The sequence below is a fragment of the Dermochelys coriacea genome, chromosome 10 (genome assembly GCF_009764565.3).
Source record: "Dermochelys coriacea isolate rDerCor1 chromosome 10, rDerCor1.pri.v4, whole genome shotgun sequence".
Lineage (NCBI taxonomy): Eukaryota > Metazoa > Chordata > Testudines > Dermochelyidae > Dermochelys > Dermochelys coriacea.
Window position 1 is genome coordinate 16,915,979 of NC_050077.1, and position 25,268 is coordinate 16,941,246.

The window sequence follows — 25,268 nt, forward strand, 5'->3', positions numbered from 1 at the left end:
TTACTATTTAAACAAAGTTAATGGAACTCTGCCAGTTTATAACATCCCCATATTTTTAGGGCAAAATTCCAGACTTGCCTGGCTTATAGGTCACAGCAGGAATCAGCCTTTAGTTAGGATTTTGACCCTACCATCTTGAATGTAACCTCGGACATTGCTTTTGGTTTGGCTTTACAACACTCATGCCCACCTGATTTCATCATAGAATAACACAAGCGTGTAGGAACAAAATCAGAAAGCTGAGGCACCAAATGAGTTACATCTAGCAAGGGACATAAAAGAGAATAAGAAGAGGTTCTATAAATACATTAAGATCAAGAGAAAGACGAGAAAAAGCATAGGTTCTCTACTTAGTGGAGGAAGGAGAACTAATAACAGACAACATCAAGAAGGGTGAGGTGTTTAATGCCTATTTTGCTTCAGTCTCACTAAAATGGTTAATTATGGCTAGGTGCATAACAATTAATATAACAATAAGGGGGAAGGAACACAAGCCAAAATAGGGAAAGTCCAGATTAAAAAGTATTTAGATAATTTAGATGTATGCAAGTTGACACGGCCTGATGAAATTCACCCTTGGTCACATAAGGAACTAACTGAGGCAATCTTGGAACTGTGAGCAATTATTTTTGAGAACTCAGAGAATGGGTGAGGTCCCAGAGGACTAGCGAAGGGCACACATAGTACCTATCTTTAAAAAGGGGAACAAAGAGGACGCAGGGAATTATAGACCAGTCTATCTGTCAATATCTGGACAGATACTGGAACAAATTATTAAACAATCAATTTGCAAGCACCAAGAGGATTATAGGTTTAGAAGGAATAGCCAGCATGGATTTATCAAGAACAAATCATCCCAAAGCAACCTAATTTCCTTCTTTGACAGGATTACTAGCCTACTGGATAGCAAGGAAAGCTGTAGATATAAAATATCTTGATTTTAGTAAGGCCTTTGACACAGGCCCACATGACATTTTCATAAGCAAACTAGGGAAATGTGGTCTAGATGAAATTACTATAAAGTGAGTACACAACTGGTTGAAAGAGCATACTCAAAGGGTAGTTATCAACGGTTTTCTGTCAACCTGGGGGGATGTATGGAGAGATGTATATAATGGGGTTCCGCAGGGGTCAGTCCTGGATCTGGTACTATTTAATATTTTTATTAATGACTTGGATAATGGAGAGGAGAGTATGCTTATAAAATTTGTGGATGACACCAATCTAGGAGGAGCTGCAATCCCTTTGGAAGACAGGATTAGACTTCAAAATGACCTTGGCAAATTGGAGAATTGGTCTGAAATTAACAAGGTGAAATTCAGAAAAAACACCTAGGAAGCAAAAATTAAATGAACAACTACAAAATAGGGAATAACTGGCTAGGCAGTAATACTGCAGTAAAGGATCAGGATTATAGGGGTTCACAAATTAAAGCTGAGTCAACAATGTGATGCAGTTGTAAAAACGGTGAGTGTCATTCTGGGGTGTATTAACAGAAGTGTAAAATGTAAGACACAGGAGGTAATTGTCCTGCCTTGCTTGGCACTGGTAAGGCCTCAGCTGGAGTATTATGTCCAGTTTTGGGTGCCCCACTTTTAGAAAGTTATGAATAAATTGGAGCGAGTCTAGAGGAGATCAACAAAAATGAATAAAGGTCTAGAAAACCTGACTTATAAGGGAAGGTTAAAAAAACCTGGGTATTTTTAGTCTTGGGAAAAGAAGACTGAGGCGGGAACTCATAACAGTCTTCTTATATGTTAAGGGCAGAGGATGGTGATCAATTTTTCTCCATGTCCACTGAAGGTAGGATAGAAAGTAATCAGAGTAATATGCAGCAAGCGAAATTTAGGTTAGGAAAAAAATTTTAATTATAGGATAATTAAGCGGTGGAATAGGCTTCCAAGGGAGGTTGTGGAATCCCCATCACTGGAGGTTTTTAAAAACAGATTAGACAAACACCTGTCAGGGATGGTCTAGGTTTATTTAGTCCTGCCTTAATGCAAGGGGCTGGACTAGCTGACCTCTCAATGTCCCTTCCAGTTATACATTTCTAAGATTCTGTCATTAAAAAATAGTGCTTCTGATTGTTAACCCTAGGCAAACCTAGATAAAAACCAGTTTACAGTTCCTGACATTGCTCTGCAAGTAGCCTATGTGACACACAATTTTGCTTTTCAGCAGTATAGTTGCTAGCAGAGACCCAGAAATGTAAGGAAACTTAATGATAGTATATATGCAATAATATGTGATGCCAGTAGGAGTTCCAAGTGCAGATTGAATGGCATTTACAAGATCCTTTATTTTCAGATATAGTTGACTCTTTCTGAATTGGTGGATAACATGCCAACAAGTGAAGAGCTTTCTATCCAGGGGCAAATCTAGCCTCCTCCTTTGTGGCCATAGAGTGCCACAGTGGCATTCTGTTGAGCAAAAATGGGGGCTGGAGAGTGGGGAGCTGTGGAGCAGGTGTACATCTCCTGTGTGGTATGGAGCCCTGCTGTGAGCAAGCATTCTGATTTACAGGGGACAGAAGGGCATGGGTGAACTGGGGGAGGGGTGAAAGAGACCTGTCACTGCACAGATCCTTGCATATTTTCTGGGTATGGAAAATGTAAGTGTCCTATATAGGTTTTTTCAGACACTGGTCTTAAATGGCCTTTGTAGAGTGATTGTACTCCTCCACCCCTGCACAGCTCCCCAGCACCTGGCCTGGCTACTCATGCTGGGCACTGAAGTCTAGAATTTTACCCAATTGAATTAAGATAGTTCATTAAGCAAAATGGATGCAGTTTCCTTTCAAAAAATGAAAGCTGAGCTACAGCTGTAAATGTTAGCTTACTGTTTATTAGGTATTTTATGAGCTGTTTCTGTTCCTGCAGCTCGTGATGTGGTTGCAAAATTGGTTGAGGACAAAATCACAGATCAGAATGATTTCCAGTGGATTTCTCAGTTGAGATATTACTGGGAAGAAGGAGATGTAATGGTGCGAATGATTACGACAGAAGCCAAATATGGCTATGAGTATCTTGGCAATTCTCTACGTCTGGTTATAACTCCACTGACTGATCGATGCTATAGGTAAAATTCATATTCTCTATGACTGTAGCATTCACTTTCCAGCTGGCTTGTATTTAATACATATTGTAACAGTTGCTAATGAAAAGAGTCATTAATTTTTTTTCTCTCTCCCCTCCCCTCCCCAGTTTTTTATGTTTGGGTGTAGTGCCACAGTGTGGACATTTTCTATAGTGTTGGAAGGGGTTTTTCCATCAGTGTAATTAATCCACCTCTCTGAGAGGCCAGAGCTAGGTCGATGGAAGAATTCATCTTCTTGATGAAGAGTTAGGTCGACCTTACTACAGAGCTCAGGGCATGTAATCTTTCACAGCCCTGAGTGACATAGCTAGATCCCTCTAATTTTTAAGTGTAGACCAGCTCTTAGATGTATTTATACCCAAACATGGTAAAATATTTACAATGTGCAGATTCCGAGGCCTCTACTGTAATTTGTTCTTCTGCATCCAAGAATGTGCTTCTAAAAAAAATAACTTAGCAGCTCCATTTAATGGAATTGTGGAAGACTGTGTAGTTGAACTAGTCAATTAATTTCTTTGAAATAAAATATATATGCAGGCTGTATCTGGCTTTTAAATAAATGAGGCAATTATGGAGCCATTCACAGATGTCTGACTGCAGTTAGCTTCTAATTCCTCTACTTGCTTGCAAGAGGCTGAAATGGAAATACTCCAGGGGGATTTGGTATTACGCTTCTAGCTTGCCCAGGAACCAGAAGCCATCTCAGCAGTTAATTTTAGGCCTGTAGGTTAAAGAGCTTTTCCCAGACACAGTCACCTTTGTTTTAAAATCAAGTTCTTCCATTATCGATAGCTACAAATGCTTCCTCTTCAGCTGAGAATTGGAAACAGCAATGGAGAGAGGAACAGCAGTGGGTAGGTGAACAGACATTAAGATAGTGCTGACACTACCAGCCAGATAGGTGAATGTACCCAACGGTGCGAGGAATGTGGGTGAAGCCAAGCAGCAACAGCTAAGATGTTTGTACATCTATGCAAGGAGCCTGAGTAACAAAATGGAGGAACTAGATCTACTGGTGCAGGAAGTGAAATTAGATATTATAGGGATAACAGAAACATGGTGGAATAGTAGTCATGCCAGGAGTAAAGGTATTGAAGGGTATATGCTGTTCAGGAAAGACAGAAATAAAGGCAAAGGTGGTGGAGTAACATTGTATATTAATGATTAATTAGACTGTAAAGAAATTAGAAGTGATGGAATCGATAAGACAGAGTCTGTTTGGGCCAAAATCACTTTGGGGAAGAAAGCTACTAGAGGTTCCCCTGATATGGTGCTTGGGTTATGCTACAGACAACCAGAATCTGATCTGGATATGGATAGAGACCTCCTTCATATTTTTAATGAAATAAATTGGGAATTGTGTGATTAAGGGAGACTTTAATTTCCCAGATATAGATTGGAGGACAAGTGTTACTAATAATAGTAGGGCCCAGATTTTCCTATATGTGATAGCTGACAGATTACTTCAGCAATTAGTTTCTGAACCAACAGAAGGTGATGCAATTTTAGATTTGTTATTGGTGAGTAGTGGGGATCTCATAGAAGAACTGGTTGTAAAGGACAACTTTGGTTCGAGTGATGATGAGTTAATTCATTTTAAACTAAATGGAAGGATGAACAAAAATAGTTCTGCCACAAGGATCCTTGATTTCAAAAGAACTAACTTTAAAAAAAATTAGAGAATTGGTTAGGGAAGTGGACTAGACTGAAGAACTCAAGGATCTGAATGTGGAGGAAGCTTGAAATTACTTTTAAGTCAAAGTTGCAGAAGCTAGATGAAGCCAGCATCTCAAGCAAGGGAGAAAAATTGTAGGGAAGGTTGTAGACCAAGCTGGATGAGCAAGCATCTCAAACAGGTGATTAAGAGAAAGCAGAAACCCTACAAGGAAGATGGGAGGGATCAGCAAGGAGAGCGACCTCTTGGAGGTCAGAAAGTGCAGGGATAAAGTAAGAACTGCCAAAAGCCAAGCAGAATGGGACTATGCAAAGGGAATTAAAACCAATAGTAAAAAGTTCTATAGCCATATAAAAAAGAAGAAAACAATGAAAGAAGAAGTGGGACCACTAAACACTGAGCATGTGAGTGGAGATTAAAGATAATCTAGGCATGGCCCAACACCTAAACAAATACTTTACCTCAGTTTTTAATGAGGCTATTGAAGAGCTTAGGGGTAGCGGATATGAAGTTTGAAATTACCTCATCAGAATTGGAAGTCAAACTCAAACAGCTTAATGAGACTAAATCAGAGGGCCCAGATAATCTTCATCCAAGAGTATTAATGGAATTGGCACATGAAAATGCAAGCCCAATAGCAAGGATTTTTAATGAATCTGTAAACTCAGGGATTGTTTATTTAGTTCCTGTTTAATTTAGTTCCTATTGCTAATATGACAGGTTTCAGAGTAGCAGCCGTGTTAGTCTGTATTCGCAAAAAGAAAAGGAGTACTTGTGGCACCTTAGAGACTAACAAATTTATTTGAGCATAAGCTTTTGTGAGCTACAGCTCACTTCATTGGATCCGATGAAGTGAGCTGTAGCTCACGAAAGCTTATGCTCAAATAAATTTGTTAGTCTCTAAGGTGCCACAAGTACTCCTTTTCTTATTGCTAATATAGTTCCTATTTTTAAAAAAGGGGGGGAAAGTGATCCAGGAAAGTACAGGCCTGTTAGTTTCACCTCAATTGTTTGCAAGGTCTTGGAACAAATTTTGAAAGAGAAAGTAGTTAAGGACATAGAGGTGAATGGTAATTGGGATAAAATACAACACGATTTTACAAAAGGTAGATCATGCCAGACCAACCTGATCCTCTTCTTTGAGAAGCTAACTGATTTTTTAGACCAGTGGTTCCCAAATTTGTTCCGCCGCATGTGCAGGGAAAGCCCCTGGCGGGACGGACCAGTTTGTTTATCTGCTGCATCTGCAGGTTTGGCCGATCGTGGCTCCCACTGGCCACGGTTCGCTGCTTCAGGCCAATGGGAGCTGCTGGAAACGGTAGCCAGTATGTCCCTTGGCCCGTGCCGCTTCCAGCAGCTCCCATTGGCCTGGAGCAGCAAACCAGGGCCAGTGGGAGCTGCGATCGGCCGAACTTGCGGACACGGCAGGCAAACAAACCAGCCCGGCCCGCCAGAGGCTTTCCCTGCACAAGCTGCGGAACAAGTTTGGGAACCACTGTTTTAGACAAAGGAAATGCAGTAGATCTAATCTACCTGGATTTCAGTAAAGCATTTGATACAGTTCCACATGGGAAATTATTATTTAAATTGGAGAAAATGGGGATTAAGATGAGATTTGAAAGGATTTGGTTAAAGGGGAGACTACAATGGTTTATACTGAAAGGTGAACTGTCAGGCTGGAAGGGAATTATTAATGGAGTTCCTCAGGGATTTAACATTTTTATTCATAACCTTGGCACAAAAAATTGGAATGTGCTAATGAAATTTGCAGATGATATAAAGTTGTGAGGTATTGTCAATATGAAGGAGGCTAGGAATATTGCACAGGAAGATCTGGAGGACCTTGAAAACTGGAGTAATAGAAATAGGATGAAATTTAGTAGTGCAAAGTGCAAGGTCATGCATAACAACAAGAATTTTTGCTATAAAATGTGGATTTATCAGTTGGAAGAGATAGAGGAGGAGAAAGACCTGCATATATTGGTTGATCACAGGATGACTATAAGCCATCAGTGTCGTGCGACTGTGAAAAAGGCTAATGCAGACCTAGGATGCATCAGGTGAGCTATTTCCAGTAGGGGAAGTATTAGTACCATTATACAAGGCACGGGTGAAACCTCATTAGGTATACTGTGTGCAATTCTGATCTCCCATGTTTAAGAAAGTTGAATTCAAACTGGAACAGGTGCAGAGAAGGGCTACTAGGATGATCTGAGGAATGGAAAACTTACCTTATGAGAGGAGACTCAAAGAGCTTGACTTGTTTAGCCTAACCAAACGAAGGTTAAGGGGAGATATGATTGGTCTCTATAAATACACCAGAAGGATGAACACCAGGAAGAGAGGGGTTATTTAATTTAAGTGCCTATGTGGACACAAGAACAAATGGATATAAACTGGCCATCAACTAGTTTAGGCTCTGAATGTTTCTAACCATCAGAAAGTTCTGGAACAGCCTTCCAAAGGGAGCAGTGGGGGCAAAAAACCTAACTAGTTTCAAGACTGAGCTTGATAAGTTGATGACATGATGGGACTGCCTATGATGGCATGTGGCCCATCTGTGACTGCCAATAGCAAATATCCCCAACTGTTGGAGATGGGACACTAGATGGGGAGGGCTTTGAGTTACTACAGAGAATTCTTTCCCAGGTATCTGCCCGGTGGGTCTTGCCCACATACTCAGGGTCTAACTGATCACCATATTTGGGGTCGGGAAGGAATTTTCCCCTGGGTCAGATTGGCTGAGACCCTGGGGTTTTTTGCCTTCCTCTGCAGTATAGGTCATGGGTCCCTTGCAGGTTTAAACTAGTGAAAATGGTGAATTCTCTGTAACTTGAAGTCTTTAAACCATGACTTGAGGACTTCAGTAACTCAGCTAGAGGTTAGGAGTCTATTTCAAGAGTGGGTGGGTGAGGTTGTGTGTCCTGTAAGTGCAGGAAGTCAGACTAGATGATCCTGATGGTCCCTTCTGACCTTAAAATCTATGGGTCTTGTGGCAGAGCAGAATAGACCCAAGTGGCTGATGTAGTAGCTATAAACATGGCTGCATGTGTCACTCATAGGTCTGGCTGACATGAGAGAAATTACCCACGGCTGACTGGGTATGTCTGGACTGGTGCCGAATGCTATTTAGTTGCAAGTATGGAACAGGACAAACCATGCTTAGCAACATTTAAAAAAACACAGTTCACAACACATTGTTGTCCTAGTGTAGAGAAGACTTCAGGGGGCCTTCATGGACTCATAACTTTTAAGGTAAGGTGCTTGATGGACCTACTCTTTAAGGGGCAGCAACATGTTCGTATGAAGACGGCCAAGCTATTCCCCATAGAAGGAAGATTGGTGATTCTCAGGTTTTTAGGAACAATCTCCATCCTCTTTAAGCACTTCCAAGATTAATTTTCTTTATCAAGGTTCCCATCAAGCCAACTCCAGTTTTCTAGCTGCTGCAGTTGACATCGTGGCTCTGAATAGATACGGTTCCAGCCTACCTATCAAAAGGCGTAGCGTATACTAACTGTTCTGCCTTGCGCTTATGCTTATAACTGTCCTGACTTATTGATGACACTTGAGCCCCCCACATGAGGACATAGGTGCTGAAATGCATGTGCTCAGGTACGAGCACATATAGTAAACCAAGGTCAGACAATGAAGTAAATGATATTGCACCTACTTACACCATGTCTGGATTTGGGCCTTTATTCTGGATGTTTGAAATGGCTTCCAACTCTAGGAGTCCATGCTGAGGAGATGCCAGTTTGATGGCTGGAGATGGCCAACCAATTAAAAAATGAATTCCTGATAACAATGCAGGGCCAGATCTCTTAAGAAGTGTAAATCATTGCTCTGCCTATGGGTCTGTGCTAACTTACAGCTGCTGAGGAGCTGGCCTATGATTCATATGTTATTTCTTTTTTGTTGTGTAGAACATTAATGGGGGCTTTGAAACTAAATCTTGGTGGTGCTCCAGAAGGACCTGCGGGGACTGGCAAAACCGAAACAACAAAAGATCTAGCAAAAGCACTGGCTAAGCAGGTACCAAAATTAATGAAATGTTGCAGTGCATTGTTACATCACATTGTTTTGTGTTTGGAGATGCAGGTCTTCTCTGGAGTTCTTTCTCATGAAAGTGTTGGTGCCCTTTACCTATTATCCATTCACAGAGATTGCTAATGAAAAGCTCAAAATTAGGACAAAATCCTGGCAAAAAGCACACAGCCTGAGTGAAAAAGCTGTGCACATTCCATGAAATGTTTCCAGTAGGTATGGGGATGAGTAATGGAATCCTCAGCTCCAGTGTGCAGTAGCCAGTATGTACCCTAAACTGCAGCTGCTCCTTCAGGGTACCGGAGCAATTAATAGGCCTGGCCCACTGCTGACTGCCATGCTGCATTCTGGCCCACCTAAAATCCCCTTTCCATGTTCCTGTGTAGGAAGGTTTCACAGAGCTTGGTCAATGACTCAGTGTGGGGGCAGGTTCTCTTTGTATGGGTCTCAACTGTGTAGTAGAAACATGATATTTCAGTTGTGTTTGGAAACTTACACATCCAGAAGAAGGAAGCAGGATTTGCCTTTTAGGAACTATTCCTTTCCCAGAGATTTTCTTTTTTGACAAGCTGCTTAGAAAAATACTGAATTGTGATGTTTAATTTATGTTAATATACTTTCTCACCTAAGCCAAGTGATAAACGAGTATTGTTTTATATTTCCTAGGCTTGCAAAATCCTTGAGATGTCTCCACACATCCAATATACAGTAGTGTGTTATGTCACATAAAACTAATCTGAATCCTTGTAGTGAGTAAATATTCAACAGGTACTTCACTACCAACATGTTAAAATCATGATTAGATCCATTAACTTGATATTTAGGTATATATAGTATTCTAAATTACCAGTTACCATGGCAATAATAATCCCCTTCTGTTTATAGATGCCAACATTTTTGTAACAAATTTTAACACTGAATGCTGTTGTGGGTTGTTGTTGTTTTTTTTTTAAATATAGTGTGTTGTCTTTAATTGCTCCGATGGTCTTGATTACAAAGCCATGGGTAAATTCTTTAAGGGACTGGCACAATCTGGAGCTTGGGCCTGCTTTGATGAGTTCAACAGAATTGAGGTAATTTTTTAATCAAAGTATTTAAAACAACAAAAATGTAGTTAAAATGCAAAGAATAGCTTTAAAAGTAGATATAAATATGTATTACCATTAATTTCCTACTTTTAGCACAGCTTGTAACCTAGGCCCAGGTTTTCATAATTACATGCACAGCTGCCAAATACACAGCTGCCATAGTGCATGCACAAATTTTGACAGAGGCAGTGTGGTCTGGGTAGATAGAGCTCTGGAGTGGGTTCAAACCCTGGCTCTGCCACTAGCCTGTTGGGTGACCTTGGGCAAGTCACTTCATCTCTCTGTGCCTCAGTTTTTGCATCTGTAAAATGGGGATAATGATACTCACCTCCTTGTAAAGCACTTTTACATCTACTGATACTGGATAAAATGAGGTATTATTAGTTGTGAAAATCTACATTTTTAATTTTAAGAGCTATTGACATATAGTCTCTCTGTAGCTTCTCTTCTTCCAATACATGGGATTTTTAAATGCACTTACCATTGGCCTAACTCTCCTGTGACTTTCACCACTGACTTCACTGGAATGCTAAATACTTTTGAAAATTCCATCCATAATCTGTCTGTTCATATATTATAGTATTCTGTGTATTCTTTATAGTCTATTCTATCACATTCATTGTTCCATTACATTAGGGTTTGTTAGCCTGTACCCCAGCTAAGTTGAAAGCCAGCATTTTAATTTTCTAAAATTCTTTTATCCTGGTACTTCAAGACAATTTCCATCTCTAGGACTTCAACCTAAAGCCATTAAGCTATATTTTTTAAAAAACCCTCTTTCAGCCAGAAATGCTTCTTTTATATTGGCTCCATGTATGGGATGTTTTCTAATCTGTTTCTTTATTATTAGGTTGAAGTGTTGTCTGTAGTTGCACAACAGATACTCAGTATACAGCAGGCTGTTGTGCGAAATCTGAAAACATTCCTCTTTGAAGGCACAGAGATCTCTCTTAATCCAACCTGCGCTGTCTTCATCACTATGAATCCTGGGTATGCTGGACGGGCAGAACTTCCTGATAATCTAAAGGTAACTCTGGAGTTCTGATTCCTAGTAGGAATGAAACACAATTTACAGTGTTGATTCTAATGTAGTATGAATAGTACAAAAGCAGCCATGTAATATAAGGGCATAATTCCATTTAGGTGTTCTCATTCTGGTTCATTAGTGATTAAGTTTTAATCATGTGTTTAGTGTTGCATAAAATGAATAGACAATAGGCCTGAATCTGATCTCATTTACAGCAGTTTTACACTAATCATAGATTCATAGATTCATAGATACTAAGGTCAGAAGGGACCATTCTGATCATCTAGTCTGACCTCCTGCACAGTGCAGGCCACAGAATCTCACCCACCCACTCCTATGAAAAACCTCACCCATGTCTGAGCTATTGAAGTCCTTAAATCATGGTTTAAAGACTTCAAGGAGCAGAGAAGCCTCCCTCAAGTCAACCATGCCCCATGCTACAGAGGAAGGCGAAAAACCTCCAGGGCCTCTCCAATCTGCCCTGGAGGAAAATTCCTTCCCGACCCCAAATATGGCAATCAGCTAAACCCTGAGCATATGGGCAAGATTCACCAGCCACATACTACAGAAAATTCTTTCCTGGGTAACTCAGATCCCATCCATCTAATATCCCATCTCAGGGGATTTGGCCTATTTACCCTGAATATTTAAAGATCAATTACTTACCAAAATCCCATTATCCCATCATACCATCTCCTCCCTAAACTTATCAAGTAGAATCTTAAAACCAGATAGATCTTTTGCCCCCACTGCTTCCCTTGGAGGCTATTCCAAAACTTCACTCCTCTGATGGTTAAAAACCTTCCTCTGATTTCAAGTCTAAACTTCCTGGTGGCCAGTTTATACCCATTTGTTCTTGTGTCCACATTGGTGCTGAGCTTAAATAATTCCTCTCCCTCTCCTGTATTTATCCCTCTGATATATTTATAGAGAGCAATCATATCTCCCCTCAACCTTCTTTTAGTTAGGCTAAACAAGCCAAGCTCCTTAAGTCTCCTTTCATAAGACAAGTTTTCCATTCCTCGGATCATCCTAGTAGCCCTTCTCTGTACCTGCTCCAGCTTGAATTCATCCTTTTTAAACATGGGAGACCAGAACTGCATATAGTATTCTAGGTGAGGTCTCACCAGTGCCTTGTATAACGGTACTAAAACCTCCTTATCCCTACTGGAAATGCCTCTCCTGATGCATCCCAAAACTGCATTAGCTTTTTTCACAGCCATATCACATTGGCAGCTCATAGTCATCCTATGATCAACCAATACTCCAAGGTCCTTCTCCTCTTCCGTTACTTCTAATGGATGCGTCCCCAATTTATAACTAAAATTCTTGTTATTAATCCCTAAATGCATAACCTTACACTTCTCACTATTAAATTTCATCCTATTACTACTACTCCAGTTTACAAGGTCATCCAGATCCTCCTGTATAATATCCCGATCCTTCTCCGAATTGGCAGTACCTCCCAGCTTTGTATCGTCTGCAAACTTTATTAGCACACTCCCACTTTTTGTGTCAACATCAGTAATAAAAAGATTAAATAAGATTGGTCCCAAAACTGATCCCTGAGGAACTCCACTGGTAACCTCCCTCCAACCTGACAGTTCGCCTTTTAGTAGGACCCGTTGCAGTCTCCCCTTTAACCAATTCCTTATCCACCTTTTGATGTTCATATTGATCCCCATCTTCTCCAATTTAACTAATAATTCCCCATGTGGCACGGTATCAAATGCCTTACTGAAATCTAGGTAAATTAGATCAATGCTATTGACGTCCATTAAGTTACTCCTGAATTACACTGGCATAAGTGAGCCTGGAATCAGGCCCTGTCCTTTGAATTCCTACTCTTGTGAGTAGTCTTGTGGTGGTCAATGGGAGTACTGATATGAGTAAGGAATGCTCACATTAATCAGCGTTTGCAAGATCAGGCTTTAAAGACTCACGAGTATAAACAGCTATTCTTGGGCAAACCAGGGGCATTGTTGCTGTTTTGATAATTTCTGTCGGCTCCAGTGACAATCCCCATTGTGTGTAAAGAGAATTTCTGTGAAACTGCTAGAATATATCAAAATGGAAAAAGCATATTAAGTTCATCCACTGTACAGGTACTCCCACATGGAATCTAATTGACTTTAGAAAATAACACTGTTTAAGATCCTTAATCATTAAAATAATATGGGCCTTATTCTATGCTGATTTACTGTTCCAGTAATCCTGCAGAAATCAATAGTATTGCACAGGGTGTAGGTCGGTGCAGAATTTGGTCCCACATCTATACACTTACACATTACAAATCATTGCATTTGTGTTTAAATTGAAGGTAATTTCCTTTTGCTTTTATCAGCCAAGACCAGAGTTTAGGGGTCTGTGCTTCTTTTGTAATATGTGATGGCATCGTCACAGTTTCGGGGTAACCACACCTTTAGCCCCCATCCATGGTCCACTTCAGGAATGCCTCTGAGGTTTAAGGCCTCTGGCCTTCACCTTTCTCTGGTAGGGACCTGTGTGCTACTCCCGTCTCCCTTTTAGGTTGTAGCTCCCTAAAATTCACTGTGATATCCCCAGCAAGCTAGTCTGTCTAAAGGCCAGCACCCGTGCTTTGCTTTCTCTCCAAGAGCTATGAACAATGTATGCCAGCAGTAACATGTCACCACACAGTTTTTTCTCAGCAGAGTGCATTATTCAGGATAAAGTGCATACAGAGGAAACATATAAAAAACAATAAAAGGTTCTACATGCTTGCTAAACACACCAAACATCGCCCACCAGTCCTATGGAGCCCTGCTAAGCCAAAAGCCTTCCAACACTTCAGCAAGTGTTGGGGGCTCCCTAGGATCAATGGTCCTGTCTGTTTGCTGAATCAAAAGAAAGACCCTGAGTCTGTTTAAACTCAGCCTTTTATATCCCAAGTTCTTTCTCAGTTCCTTGCCTCTCCTCTGGGACTGCCTTAAACCAGGGACTATAGTAATCACCCCCTAGTAATTCTCCCTCCTTGGAGTTGCACACAATCCCTGGCCTACAACGATACATAAAGCATTAATAAACTTAATACAATATAGTCCCCAAAGGTACTGCATATTGTTGCAATATGTATCGCAGGCATGGGTAGTGGGTGAACCCCCGCTTTGGGGAGGCTAGCCCGCCGCCCCCACCCCTTCCACATGCCAGAGCCCCAAACCCCTTCCCCCGTAATAGGAGTAGCCCTGTGGGGGCCTCCTCAACAGAGGAGGCCCGGCCTGCCCGCCCCAGCCACACTGGGCCGAGCTGCCGGCCCCCCCCGACCAATTGCCCCCTCCCCACCAAGTGCCAGGCTGAGCTGCTAGCCCCCCCGAGTGCTGGGCCGGCCCCAGCGCCAGGCTGAAACTCCAGCCCCCGCTTCCCCTGATGGGCCCCCCAGCCGAGTCATCGCCCCCCACCCCGGCCAGTGCCGGTTCAAGCCACTGGCCCCCCCAGGCTCCGGGCCAGCCCCAGCGCCAGGCTGAGCCACCGCCTCCCGAACTATCCCCCCAGTCAAACCGCCAGCCCCCCAACCCCTGAAAGCCCTCCTTTGGCTGAGCCACTGGCCCTCACCGCCAGTGCCAGACCAGCTCCCCAAGTGTCGGACCCTCCCGCCCCTGCTGGCCCAGCCACCGGCCTCTGCGCCCAGCTGAGCCTCCTCACTCCCTCACCTGCCGCTGGCTCTCCGCATCCCTCCTCACTCCCCCATCCCTGAGGAGGAGGGACATGGCAAGCAGCAGGGACCTTTGGAGGGGATGGAGTAGAGGAGACAGGCAGGCAGGCAGCAGCAGCAGGCAGTGGGGGCCTCGCGGCCACCGCAGCCCAGGTGTCGGGCAGTGGGGCAGCGGCAGGGAAGGCTAAGCCTTCCCTGGGCTATTATACCCACAGCCTATTGTCACAGGCATCACTAATACATAAACAGCAAAGGTCTGTTATAGGTGCAAATGATGGCAGAGGTTACAGGAGCAATGCCAAGCTTTTGATTTGGGTTTTGGGAATAAAAAAGTTGTGAAGTTAATTTTACTTGTAGGTTATTTAATATTTGAAATATTTAGTTAAAACTGGAAAATCCACTGAGAGTCAGATTCCACCTGTCTGCTTAAAACTGCCTGCTTAAAACCTTTTATTGTGGAGTACAATGACAATTCCAGTTGCAGTCTTCAGACCTGCAGGATTTGGATGCCCAATTCCCATTAAAATTAATTGTAATTAAAATCTCCTAAACACCTATGCAAATCTCAGCCTCAAAGTATAACAAATGTTCCTGTATCAGTAAGGAAAATAGTTGTGGCACTGGACTAGGACTCAGAGGATCTGAGTTTAATTCCTAGCTTTGCCATCGATTCCCTGTGTGACCTTGGTCAAGTAATATAATCTCACAATATAACTACACAGCATACAATCTCTCCATGTGTCAGTTTGCCCATGTGTAAAATGGGGTAATAATACTTCCTTTGTCTTATCTATTTAGATTGTGAAATTTTCAGAGTAGTGAAAGTCTCTTGCTGTGTCTGTATGGTGCCTAACAAAATGGAGACCTGATCTTGGTTGAAGCCTCTTGGCAATACCATAATGCAAATAATCAAGAATAACTATAATAATGGACTCCCCCGACCTCAATTTGATTTCTAAAGTCATATGCGTGGAAGGCAAATGACAAAAGTATGTAAATTTACAGAGGAACACTACACCTATAAAACTAATTCAAGTTATTGCTTTATTCTCTTTTCTTGGGTCTGTGTTTTTTTAGCTGTTATTTTTTTCTCCCATAGGCATTATTCCGAACAGTTGCCATGATGGTTCCAGATTATGCCTTGATTGGTGAAATTTCACTTTATTCAATGGGATTTCTTGACTCTAGAAGGTGAGTCATACTCAATTTTCCACTTACAGCTGTCTCTGAAATTCCTCAGGAGGCTAACCACTCTGGGTGTGGGATGGAGGATGGGGAGTATGTTTGTGTGGTGTTGTTTCTACTCATAATTTGGACTAAATTTGTTGTGTAAATATTTATCCAGGCAACTGTTCTGCTCAATTAAAATCATGTGATTAAATCTGTATGAATTGCTTTGAAAATGAATACCTTAATTGGTATTTCCTGATAATCCATCTCAAAAGACCTGCAGGTTATTAACCATGCAACTTCGATTCAAGTTTGTAAAACAACAGAACCACACAAGAAGTTAACTATTTCATGTTGCAAATCTTTGATATGTACCTTGGCTACCATAGATGAAATGTACCCCTAGATGGAGGGCCAGCACAAGGTGACACTATATTTAAGGCTTACTTAAGCCTCCATAAGTAGTGCGTAGACCAGCAGGGGCAAACTATGGCCCGTGGCCACATCCGGCCTACGGACCCTTCCCTCTGGCCCCTGAGCTCCTGCCAGGGAACAGGGTCTGGACAGGCTTCTGGAGGAGCCTGCCCAACTCCCCGGCAGCAAGTGAGAGGGGTGGAAGCTAGCCTCTGCCCTGGCACCTCCCCTTCTGTTCCCCTCCCTCCCTGCTTCCCTCACAGTCACAGTTCCCCCGGCACCTAGGAAGCGTGGCTGCAGCTCCATAGCGCCGCCAAACCTGGTGCTCCAGGGTGGCATGGTCAGGGGGCAAGGAGCAGGGGGAGTTCTGGGGGAGGGTTGCAGGGGGGCGGTCAAGGGGCCTGGGCCCTACTGCCGGGGACAGGGGCAGAGCAAGCCAGGGCCCCCCTCCACCCCCAGCATGCTGGGCTCCTGTCCCCAGCAGCCAAGCCCGGACGGGGAGCAAGCCCTGCCCGACTGCCAGGGAGAGAAGCCAAACAAAAAGGGGAAATGCAAAGGGAAAGGACTGAGCCTCCCTTTCCCCCACCCCACACATAACATAGGGCGGGAAGAGCAGGGAGGGTTGAATAGGGGGCCCCAAGAGGGTGGTCAGGGGGTGGGGAGCAGGGGAGATTGGATAGGTGCAGGAGTCCTGGGGGGCAGTCAGGGATGGGGAGCCAGGGGGTTGGATGGGGGTGGGGATTCTGGGGGGCTAGATAGGGGGCCAGGCCACACCTCGCTGTTTGGGGAGGCATAGCCTCCCCCAGCCTTCTCTACCTGGCCCTCCATACAATTTTTGTATCCAATGTGGCCCCAGGGCCAAAAGGTTTGCCCACCTCTGGCATAGACCTTCTTCTGGAACTTGGCACAGAGGTGAATTGTCACTCTGTGTGAATGCAGTTTTATGTTTGAGGCACGTGAACAGGGAAACAGCATTACACCTGTTACTGTTTTACAAAACCCAAAACAATGGAGAAATCTGTCATTTAGATTTCTATACATTTTGGGGCATGTCCTCAGGTGTAAACTGACATCACTCCATTTACTTCAAAGATCTGGGTTTTTAATATGCAAATATTTGATATATTTGGCATTATATTTACATTTCACACACCATATTTTAACATCCACAGTCTTGCCCAGAAAATTGTTGCCACGTACCGTCTTTGCTCTGAGCAGTTATCATCTCAGCATCACTATGACTATGGAATGCGTGCTGTTAAATCTGTCCTGGCAGCAGCAGGGAACTTAAAACTAAAGTACCCAGAAGAAAATGAAAGTGTGTTGTTACTTCGAGCTTTGCTGGATGTTAATTTAGCCAAATTCTTGGCACAGGATGTTCCTCTCTTTCAGGTAAGATAACAGGTAAATGCATTCAAATACTAAGTTATAAGAATCTAGACAGATGGACAGACATATAGATGGGATTGCCATGATAAACTAAGAAAACAGATCATTGCTTTAATTTAAAACAGTTTTGCCCAAATTCTTTCATCATTACTACTGAAGTCAGTGGGGTTACACCAATCGAATTGTGGGCACAATTTGACTCTTAGTATTGTTTTGAAAAATGAATTTATAGCAATGATAGGAGTTACCTTTTGAGCTACCGTGTGATATGTTAATGCCATTGACATGATCTCTTGTAACTCCATTAACTCATGCCAATGAAAACCATTCTTTGCTAATTTTGTATATAAGGATATGTCTACACTACGGAGACTATATTGGCATTGCTACGTTTCTGTAGCTATGTCAGCATAACCTTATAGTGTAGACACAGTCTACACCAATGGAAGGGTTTTTTTCATCACTGTAGGAACACCACCTTCCTTAGGTATAGTAGCTATGTTGACGGAAGCATTCTGCCATCTATATAGTTGCATCTACGCTTGGGGGTTAAGTCAGCAAGGCTGTGGCACTCAGGGGTATGGCTTTTTCACACCACTGACCAATGTAGCTACATCAACCTAACTTTTAAGTGTAGGCCAGGACTTAGCTTTATATTGTGAAGGAGGTGGGGTAAGTTAAACTGCAAGCAATAGAAAATACTTTGTTTGGAAGTCAGAGTGAAAACCATGAAAACCATGATGTTATTAGAAAAGGAGTATTTGTGGCACCTTAGAGACTAACAAATTTATTTGAGCATAAGCTTTCGTGAGCTACAGCTCACTTCATCGGATGCATTTGGTGGAAAATACAGTGGGGAGATTTATATACACACACAGAGAACATGAAACAATGGGTTTTATCATACACACTTTAAGGAGAGTGATCATTTAAGATGAGCCATCACCATCAGCGGGGGGGGGAAGGAGGAAAACCTTTCATGGTGACAAGCAAGGTAGGCCATTTCCAGCAGTTAACAAGAACATCTGAGGAACAGTGGGGGGTGGGGTGGGGGGGAGAAATAACATGGGGAAATAGTTTTACTTTGTGTAATGACTCATCCATTCCCAGTCTCTATTCAAGCCTAAGTTAATTGTATCCAGTTTGCAAATTAATTCCAATTCAGCAGTCTCTCGTTGGAGTCTGTTTTTGAAGTTTTTTTGTTGAAGGATAGCCACCCTCAGGTCTGTAATCGAGTGACCAGAGAGATTGAAGTGTTCTCTGACTGGTTTTTGAATGTTATAATTCTTGACGTCTGATTTGTGTCCATTTATTCTTTTCTGTAGAGACTGTCCAGTTTGACCAATGTACATGGCAGAGGGGCATTGCTGGCACATGATGGCATATATCACATTGGTAGATGCGCAGGTGACCGAGCCTCTGATAGTGTGGCTGATGTGATTAGGCCCTATGATGGTGTCCCCTGAATAGATATGTGGACAGAGTTGGCAATGGGCTTTGTTGCAAGGATAGGTTCCTGGTTTTGTGGTTCTGTTGTGTGGTGTGTGGTTGCTGGTGAGTATTTGCTTCAGGTTGGGGGGCTGTCTGTAAGCAAGGACTGGCCTGTCTCCCAAGATCTGTGAGAGTGATGGGTCGTCCTTCAGGATAGGTTGTAGATCCTTGATGATGCGTTGGAGAGGTTTTAGTTGGGGGGCTGAAGGTGATGGCTAGCGGCGTTCTGTTATTTTCTTTGTTGCGCCTGTCCTGTAGTAGGTGACTTCTGGGTACTCTTCTGGCTCTGTCAATCTGTTTCTTCACTTCAGCAGGCGAGTATTGTAGTTGTAAGAATGCATGATAGAGATCTTGTAGATGTTTGTCTCTGTCTGAGGGGTTGGAGCAAATGCGGTTATATCGTAGAGCTTGGCTGTAGACAATGGATCGTGTGGTATGATCTGGTAGTGTCCAGGAAGTGGATCTCTTGTGTGGACTGATCCAGGCTGAGGCTGATGGTGGGATGGAAATTGTTGAAATCATGATGGAATTCCTCAAGGGCTTCTTTTCCCTGGGTCCAGATGATGAAGATGTCATCAATGTAGCGCAAGTAGAGTAGGGGCATTAGGAGACGAGAGCTGAGGAAGCGTTGTTCTAAGTCATCCATAAAAATGTTGGCATACTGTGGGGCCATGCGGGTACCCATCGCAGTGCCGCTGATTTGAAGGTATACATTGTCCCCAAATGTGAAATAGTTATGGGTGAGGACAAAGTCACAAAGTTTAGCCACCAGGTTAGCCGTGACATTATCGGGGATACTGTTCCTGACGGCTTGTAGATGGCATGTTCCACCATGATTTTAACAGTATCCTGTTTTTTTCATTAACAGGGTATCATATCTGACCTGTTTCCTGGAGTGGTTCTTCCTAAACCAGACTATGAGCTGTTTGTGCAGGCACTGAGTGACAATATTACAAAAATGAATCTTCAACCAGTTCCTTGGTTTATTGGAAAAATTATTCAGGTATTTAAAGAAAATATTCATCACACCTGAAAAAAGATAATTTATGTATAAACCATTAAAGTATCTGGCTGAATCAGGGCCTAAATTAGTAGCTAGCAGAGCATTACAGAAAGCTTATCTATACAAAGTGAAAACCACAAAATGTACAGACATTCATATGCCAGAAAAAAAACTCCACCCTCTATAACAGTAAGTACGGTTGGTCAGTAGATATTGTCCCCTTCCATGTGACAAGGGTACTTTATACCCATGTCTCAGGTCATATGACTGGAGTCAGCAAATGAAGTTCAGTCTTACTAAGGGAAGCAATGTGCCTTAGCATTGAGAGCAGGGGACTAAGACTCATAAGACCTGTGTTCTGTTCCTGGCTCTGCTACTGGCCTGCCTGGTGACCTTAAGCAAGTCAGTCTATCGTTCTATGCCTCAGTTTCCCCATCTGTAAAATGGTAATAATGATACTGACTGTCTTTGTAAAGTGTTTTGAAATCTCGGTATAGTTATTGCCAGCACTCACATGTGTTGTGCCTTTATTTCTCCCACTGCTTTAACTTGCACCTTTTTATTAGTTGCTTTTCCTGATTTGAAACCAAGTTAGTTAAACAGGTACAAACAGTTAAGAGGACGCTCTTGTTCTGGTTTAAACCAGACTTATTCTGGTGTAGGTTGCATCAATTCGGAATTGGATTAAGCTGAACTGAAATAAGAATGTCTACAAGGGATTTGCACTAATTTAAATCAGTTTAAAAACAAATTTAATTAATTAATTAATTAATTAATTAATTAATTAAACCAGTGCAAATTTCTAATGAAAACAAGGCCTGAGTTGGTGTAATTTACACTCTGAGGAGGCAGGAAGTGTAAATTATGCTGTCTTAGACTCACTTCTGAATTTGGCCTTGGGATTCTTAAGGGCAGGAATGTCAGTGTTTGTGTCTAGATTGGCTGATCTGCTCTTTCACACAATGTAGGAGTGCAAGAGAGACATGTAGTTTCACACATGTAGTTACATTCAGTTCTTTAAAATATTTAAGTATAAAACTCATGTCACCAATACAGATTTATGAAATGATGATGGTGCGCCATGGATATATGATTGTTGGAGATGCTTTGGGTGGAAAGACCTGTGCTTACAAAGTGCTAGCCGCAGCCCTTGGTGATTTGTACACAGGTAAAAATAAAAAGCCTGCCGAAGACTTCTCATAAAAAATTAATTCTATAACCAATGAATTTTCTGTACAAAGATAAATTCAGGTTGCTAATTCTGCTGTTAATGGGTTGCAGAATAGAAGAGAATTTGGATATGCAGGACTAAGATTGGAAAACCTCTGTTGTCAGAAATATTCTTCTTTTCAACGGATCACATGAATATGCAAAAAAGTCAATTACACATTTTGTTAAGCAGTATATTTGTGCACAATAGTCATGCAAAACTAGCATCAATAGTCACATCAAACAAATCTCTTCATGTATGGTACTTCTCCGGAAAGTGACTGTGCAAAAATGGCACCTCTTTGCTCAACAAATCTATTCCCTGGGAGAGATTCTGTGAAGCTCTCTCATGAATGCACAATCAGTTTCCGTTGTGCTTCTGTCCTGTTCCTCATTTTTTACCTTGTGCTTTTGTACTCAACACTCTGGACCTGCCTTGTGCAGCAATAAACTCTATGTGTAAGTAAAGGAGGTCATTACTTACTGCTAGGTAGTTTCCACATGTAAGGTCTATTGGGTGGCTACACTGGGATTCTATCAGGAATGTTCCACTTCTAAACTTCATTAGTGAAAAATATTTTTAAAGAACTTTTGCCTTCTATCTAGCTCAGTGGTTCCCAAACTTGTTGCACTGCTTGTGCAGGGAAAGCTCCTGGCAGGTCGGGCCAGTTTGTTTACCTGCCCCGTCCACAGGTTCGGCCGATCGCTGCTCTCAGTAGCCGCGGTTCACTGCACCAGGCCAATGGGAGCTGCTGGAAGTGGCGGCCAGTACGTCCCTCGGCCTGCGCTGCTTCCAGCAGCTCCCATTGGCCTGGAGCAGCGAACTGCGGCCATTGGGAGCCACGATCGGCCAAACCTGCGGACGTGGCAGGTAAACAAACTGGTCCGGCCTGCCAAGCCTTTCCCTGAACAAGCGGTGAAACAAGTCTGGGAACCACTGATCTAGCTAATCAATATAATCTATTTTTAATTCCTACCTAGCAAATTCCATGGATGAGTTTGCTGTTGAGTACAGAATTATTAATCCCAAAGCTATTACAATGGGACAGCTGTATGGGTGTTTTGACCCCGTGAGCCATGAGTGGACAGATGGAGTCCTTGCAAACACGTTCAGACAACAAGCATCTTCAACCACACATGACAGGAAGTGGATTATATTTGATGGACCAGTGGATGCAGTTTGGATAGAGAACATGAACACTGTGCTAGATGATAATAAGAAGGTAGCCATCATTTTTGCCTGTTACTTTAGCGTGTGAATGCACATAATTAATTGCAGTTGGTTGGTTATTGCAGTTAGTGGTCTGACCCTTTTAAGTAAATTGAAATACATGAAAATTCATCTTTTTAACTGGAAATTCTAACTGGAGATTTATTTATTCACAAAATAATAATTATCTTAAACTGCCAAAAGAAAAGGATTGCTTTTTATTGTGGAATATATAAAGAGCTGGCTAATGCTTCATTTTCTCTTTTTTCTCCCAAGTCTGCAAGACTTGGCAATAACAAATGGAGAGCTCTCTAAGACAGAATTCTATAAATATCACACACTATGGGAACATGAATGAATGAATGAATGAATGAATAAGAACTGACACTAAATGGGATGGCTGTTCAGTGATTTTATGACAAGCACTGCTATAAGTGAATGTTCAGCTCTGATATGATTAAACCATGTTTATGCCATGTTCGCTTTCCAGCTGTGTTTAATGAGCGGGGAAATAATTCAGATGAGTTCCAAAATGAGTTTAATCTTCGAGCCAGCTGATTTGGAGGAGGCCTCTCCAGCAACTGTCAGCAGGTAACAGTAACCCACCCAAAGTCTGAACTACCTCATGCAATGTACCTGGTGCATTTCAGATACCTTACTGCACCATAACTACTTATTTTTCCAGGTGTGGTATGATCTATATGGATCCTAGTCAGTTAGGTTGGAAGCCTCTGAAGGATTCCTACATGGACACACTGCCCCCAAATCTGCAACAGGAGCACAGAGAACTGGTGCGAGCCTTTTTTTTATGTATAACTTTTACTTTAAAGGTAATCTGCCCACTATGTCCTAGTATGTCCTATGGGCTTCCAGGTAGGCACATTGGGTAATCTTTTCAAAAGTGCCTCAGGACACAAAGGGTATGTCTACATTGCAATCAGACTGCAGCACATGTAGACATAACCACACTAGCTTTGCTCTAGCTAGCTTGAATAACTATACCATGGTATAGTTAGCATGGGAGGCAGCACAGGCTAGCTGACCAAGTAATGCCTAGCATCCCAGATGGGCTTGTACATTCTATGCTGCCACCTGTACTGCCATGGCTTGGCTGCAGTAGAACAAAGCTAGTTCAGGTATGGCTACATGTGCTGCAGTCACACCTCTGATCGCAATGAAGACATACCCTGAATCTAAAGGGGCTCCTAAGTCTTTTAGGCACCTTTGAAAATTATATCCAGTATTACATGGAGTTTAGTGATATGTGAGACTTCACTAACAGAGTCCTAGTGCATGATAGGTGGAGATTATGTGAGCCAAGTCCAGGGGAAGAGGGGTGGGAAATATGCATTAAAAATGCACCTTCACCTGTTTGGGGCAATCAGATCCTAGCATGAGAAAAGTATATATTCATAAAAAGAAAAGGAGTACTTGTGGCACCTTAAAGACTAACAAATTTATTTGAGCATAAGCTTTCATGAACTACAGCTCACTTCATCGAAAGCTTATGCTCAAATAAATTTGTTAGTCTCTAAGGTGCCACAAGTACTCCTTTTCTTTTTGCGAATACAGACTAACGCGGCTGCTACTCTGAAACCTTTTATTGAACAGCTAAGTCAAATAAACCTTTGATACAGGACTTTGTAAGTAAGGAAAATAATGCAACTCCTATACTGTTTTAAAACTCTTTCCTGTTCCGCTTGCAGATTGATGACATGTTTATGTGGCTAGTCCAGCCTTGCTTGCAATTTGTTCACCTTCATTGCAAAATCATAGTACAGACATCTGCTATCCATCTGACCTATAGCATGATGAAACTCTATACCTGTCTGCTCGGTCAGTATTTTTTAATGCTTCAGCCTCTTATTGTTTTCCTGATATGTCATAACAATAGAAAATCCAGGCCACTAGAGACAAGTAAATGCTAGAAGACTTTATTTAGAATGAAGCAAGTGCTTTGGATCATAGGCTATAGGTCTTTTTCACTGACCTAGTAATAACAACAGTCCTTTGCGCCTTGTATAGCACCTCTCATCTCAGGATCTCAAAGTACTTTGCAGGCCTGAATAAGGCCCAGTGGGCATGGCCCTAGATGTTTAGCATGCTGTTTGCCAGCATCCTAATGAAATATTTAGAACTCCTTTAAATATTTCCCACTCATTCATTTTTAATTGAAAACAATATATTGCACCATCAAAACAGGGCCAGAGTCTCACCTGGTGAAAATTGATGTAACTCCATTGAAGCCAGTGCTGAGGATCTGGCTTAGTATGATTTTTTTTTCTTATGAAAGCAGATTTTGAATTGCAATTTTTGATAATTTAACCAAGATTTGAATGCATTTTTAGATGAAATAAGGAAATCGGGCGAAGAAGAAGGTGAAACCATGTCTAGTCAGCAGATCATCTTATGGCTACAAGGGCTTTTCCTTTTCGCATTGGTTTGGACAATTGGTGGGACCATCAATGCAGACAGCAGAAAGAAATTTGATCTGTTTTTCCGCAACTTGCTAATGGGAATGGATGATAAGAACCCACGCCCCAAAAGCGTGAAGCTCACCAAAAACAATATCTTTCCAGAAAAAGGTGTTTCTACATAACTGTATTTGTATTGTATAGTCTTGCTTTACAAACCCTGTCAAATCCTGTCTGGCACTGCCGGGCAGACTGGGATGTCTGGCACTTGTCCTTTGCTGCAGAGATCCTTCAGCCAGGCCTGGGGGATACACAGTGGGGAGCTCTTTTTTGTTGCTCTAAACAAGAGGAGCATATGCCCAGAT

The 25,268-nt window shown here is 42.2% G+C and overlaps 1 protein-coding gene across 1 annotated transcript in view; it reads left to right on the forward strand.

Moving 5' to 3' along the window:
• DNAH3 (dynein axonemal heavy chain 3) overlaps positions 1 to 25,268 on the forward strand; it is a 113,913-nt gene that overhangs the window by 56,759 nt on the left and 31,886 nt on the right. The window contains exons 29-41 of the mRNA XM_038420155.2: positions 2,880 to 3,078; positions 8,698 to 8,806; positions 9,778 to 9,891; positions 10,757 to 10,933; positions 15,703 to 15,794; positions 17,360 to 17,579; positions 19,936 to 20,070; positions 21,127 to 21,238; positions 22,261 to 22,502; positions 22,980 to 23,080; positions 23,175 to 23,280; positions 24,196 to 24,325; positions 24,838 to 25,074. Of these exons, the coding sequence (XP_038276083.1) occupies positions 2,880 to 3,078; positions 8,698 to 8,806; positions 9,778 to 9,891; positions 10,757 to 10,933; positions 15,703 to 15,794; positions 17,360 to 17,579; positions 19,936 to 20,070; positions 21,127 to 21,238; positions 22,261 to 22,502; positions 22,980 to 23,080; positions 23,175 to 23,280; positions 24,196 to 24,325; positions 24,838 to 25,074 (1,974 nt within the window). The remainder of the gene's footprint in view (positions 1 to 2,879; positions 3,079 to 8,697; positions 8,807 to 9,777; positions 9,892 to 10,756; positions 10,934 to 15,702; positions 15,795 to 17,359; positions 17,580 to 19,935; positions 20,071 to 21,126; positions 21,239 to 22,260; positions 22,503 to 22,979; positions 23,081 to 23,174; positions 23,281 to 24,195; positions 24,326 to 24,837; positions 25,075 to 25,268) is intronic.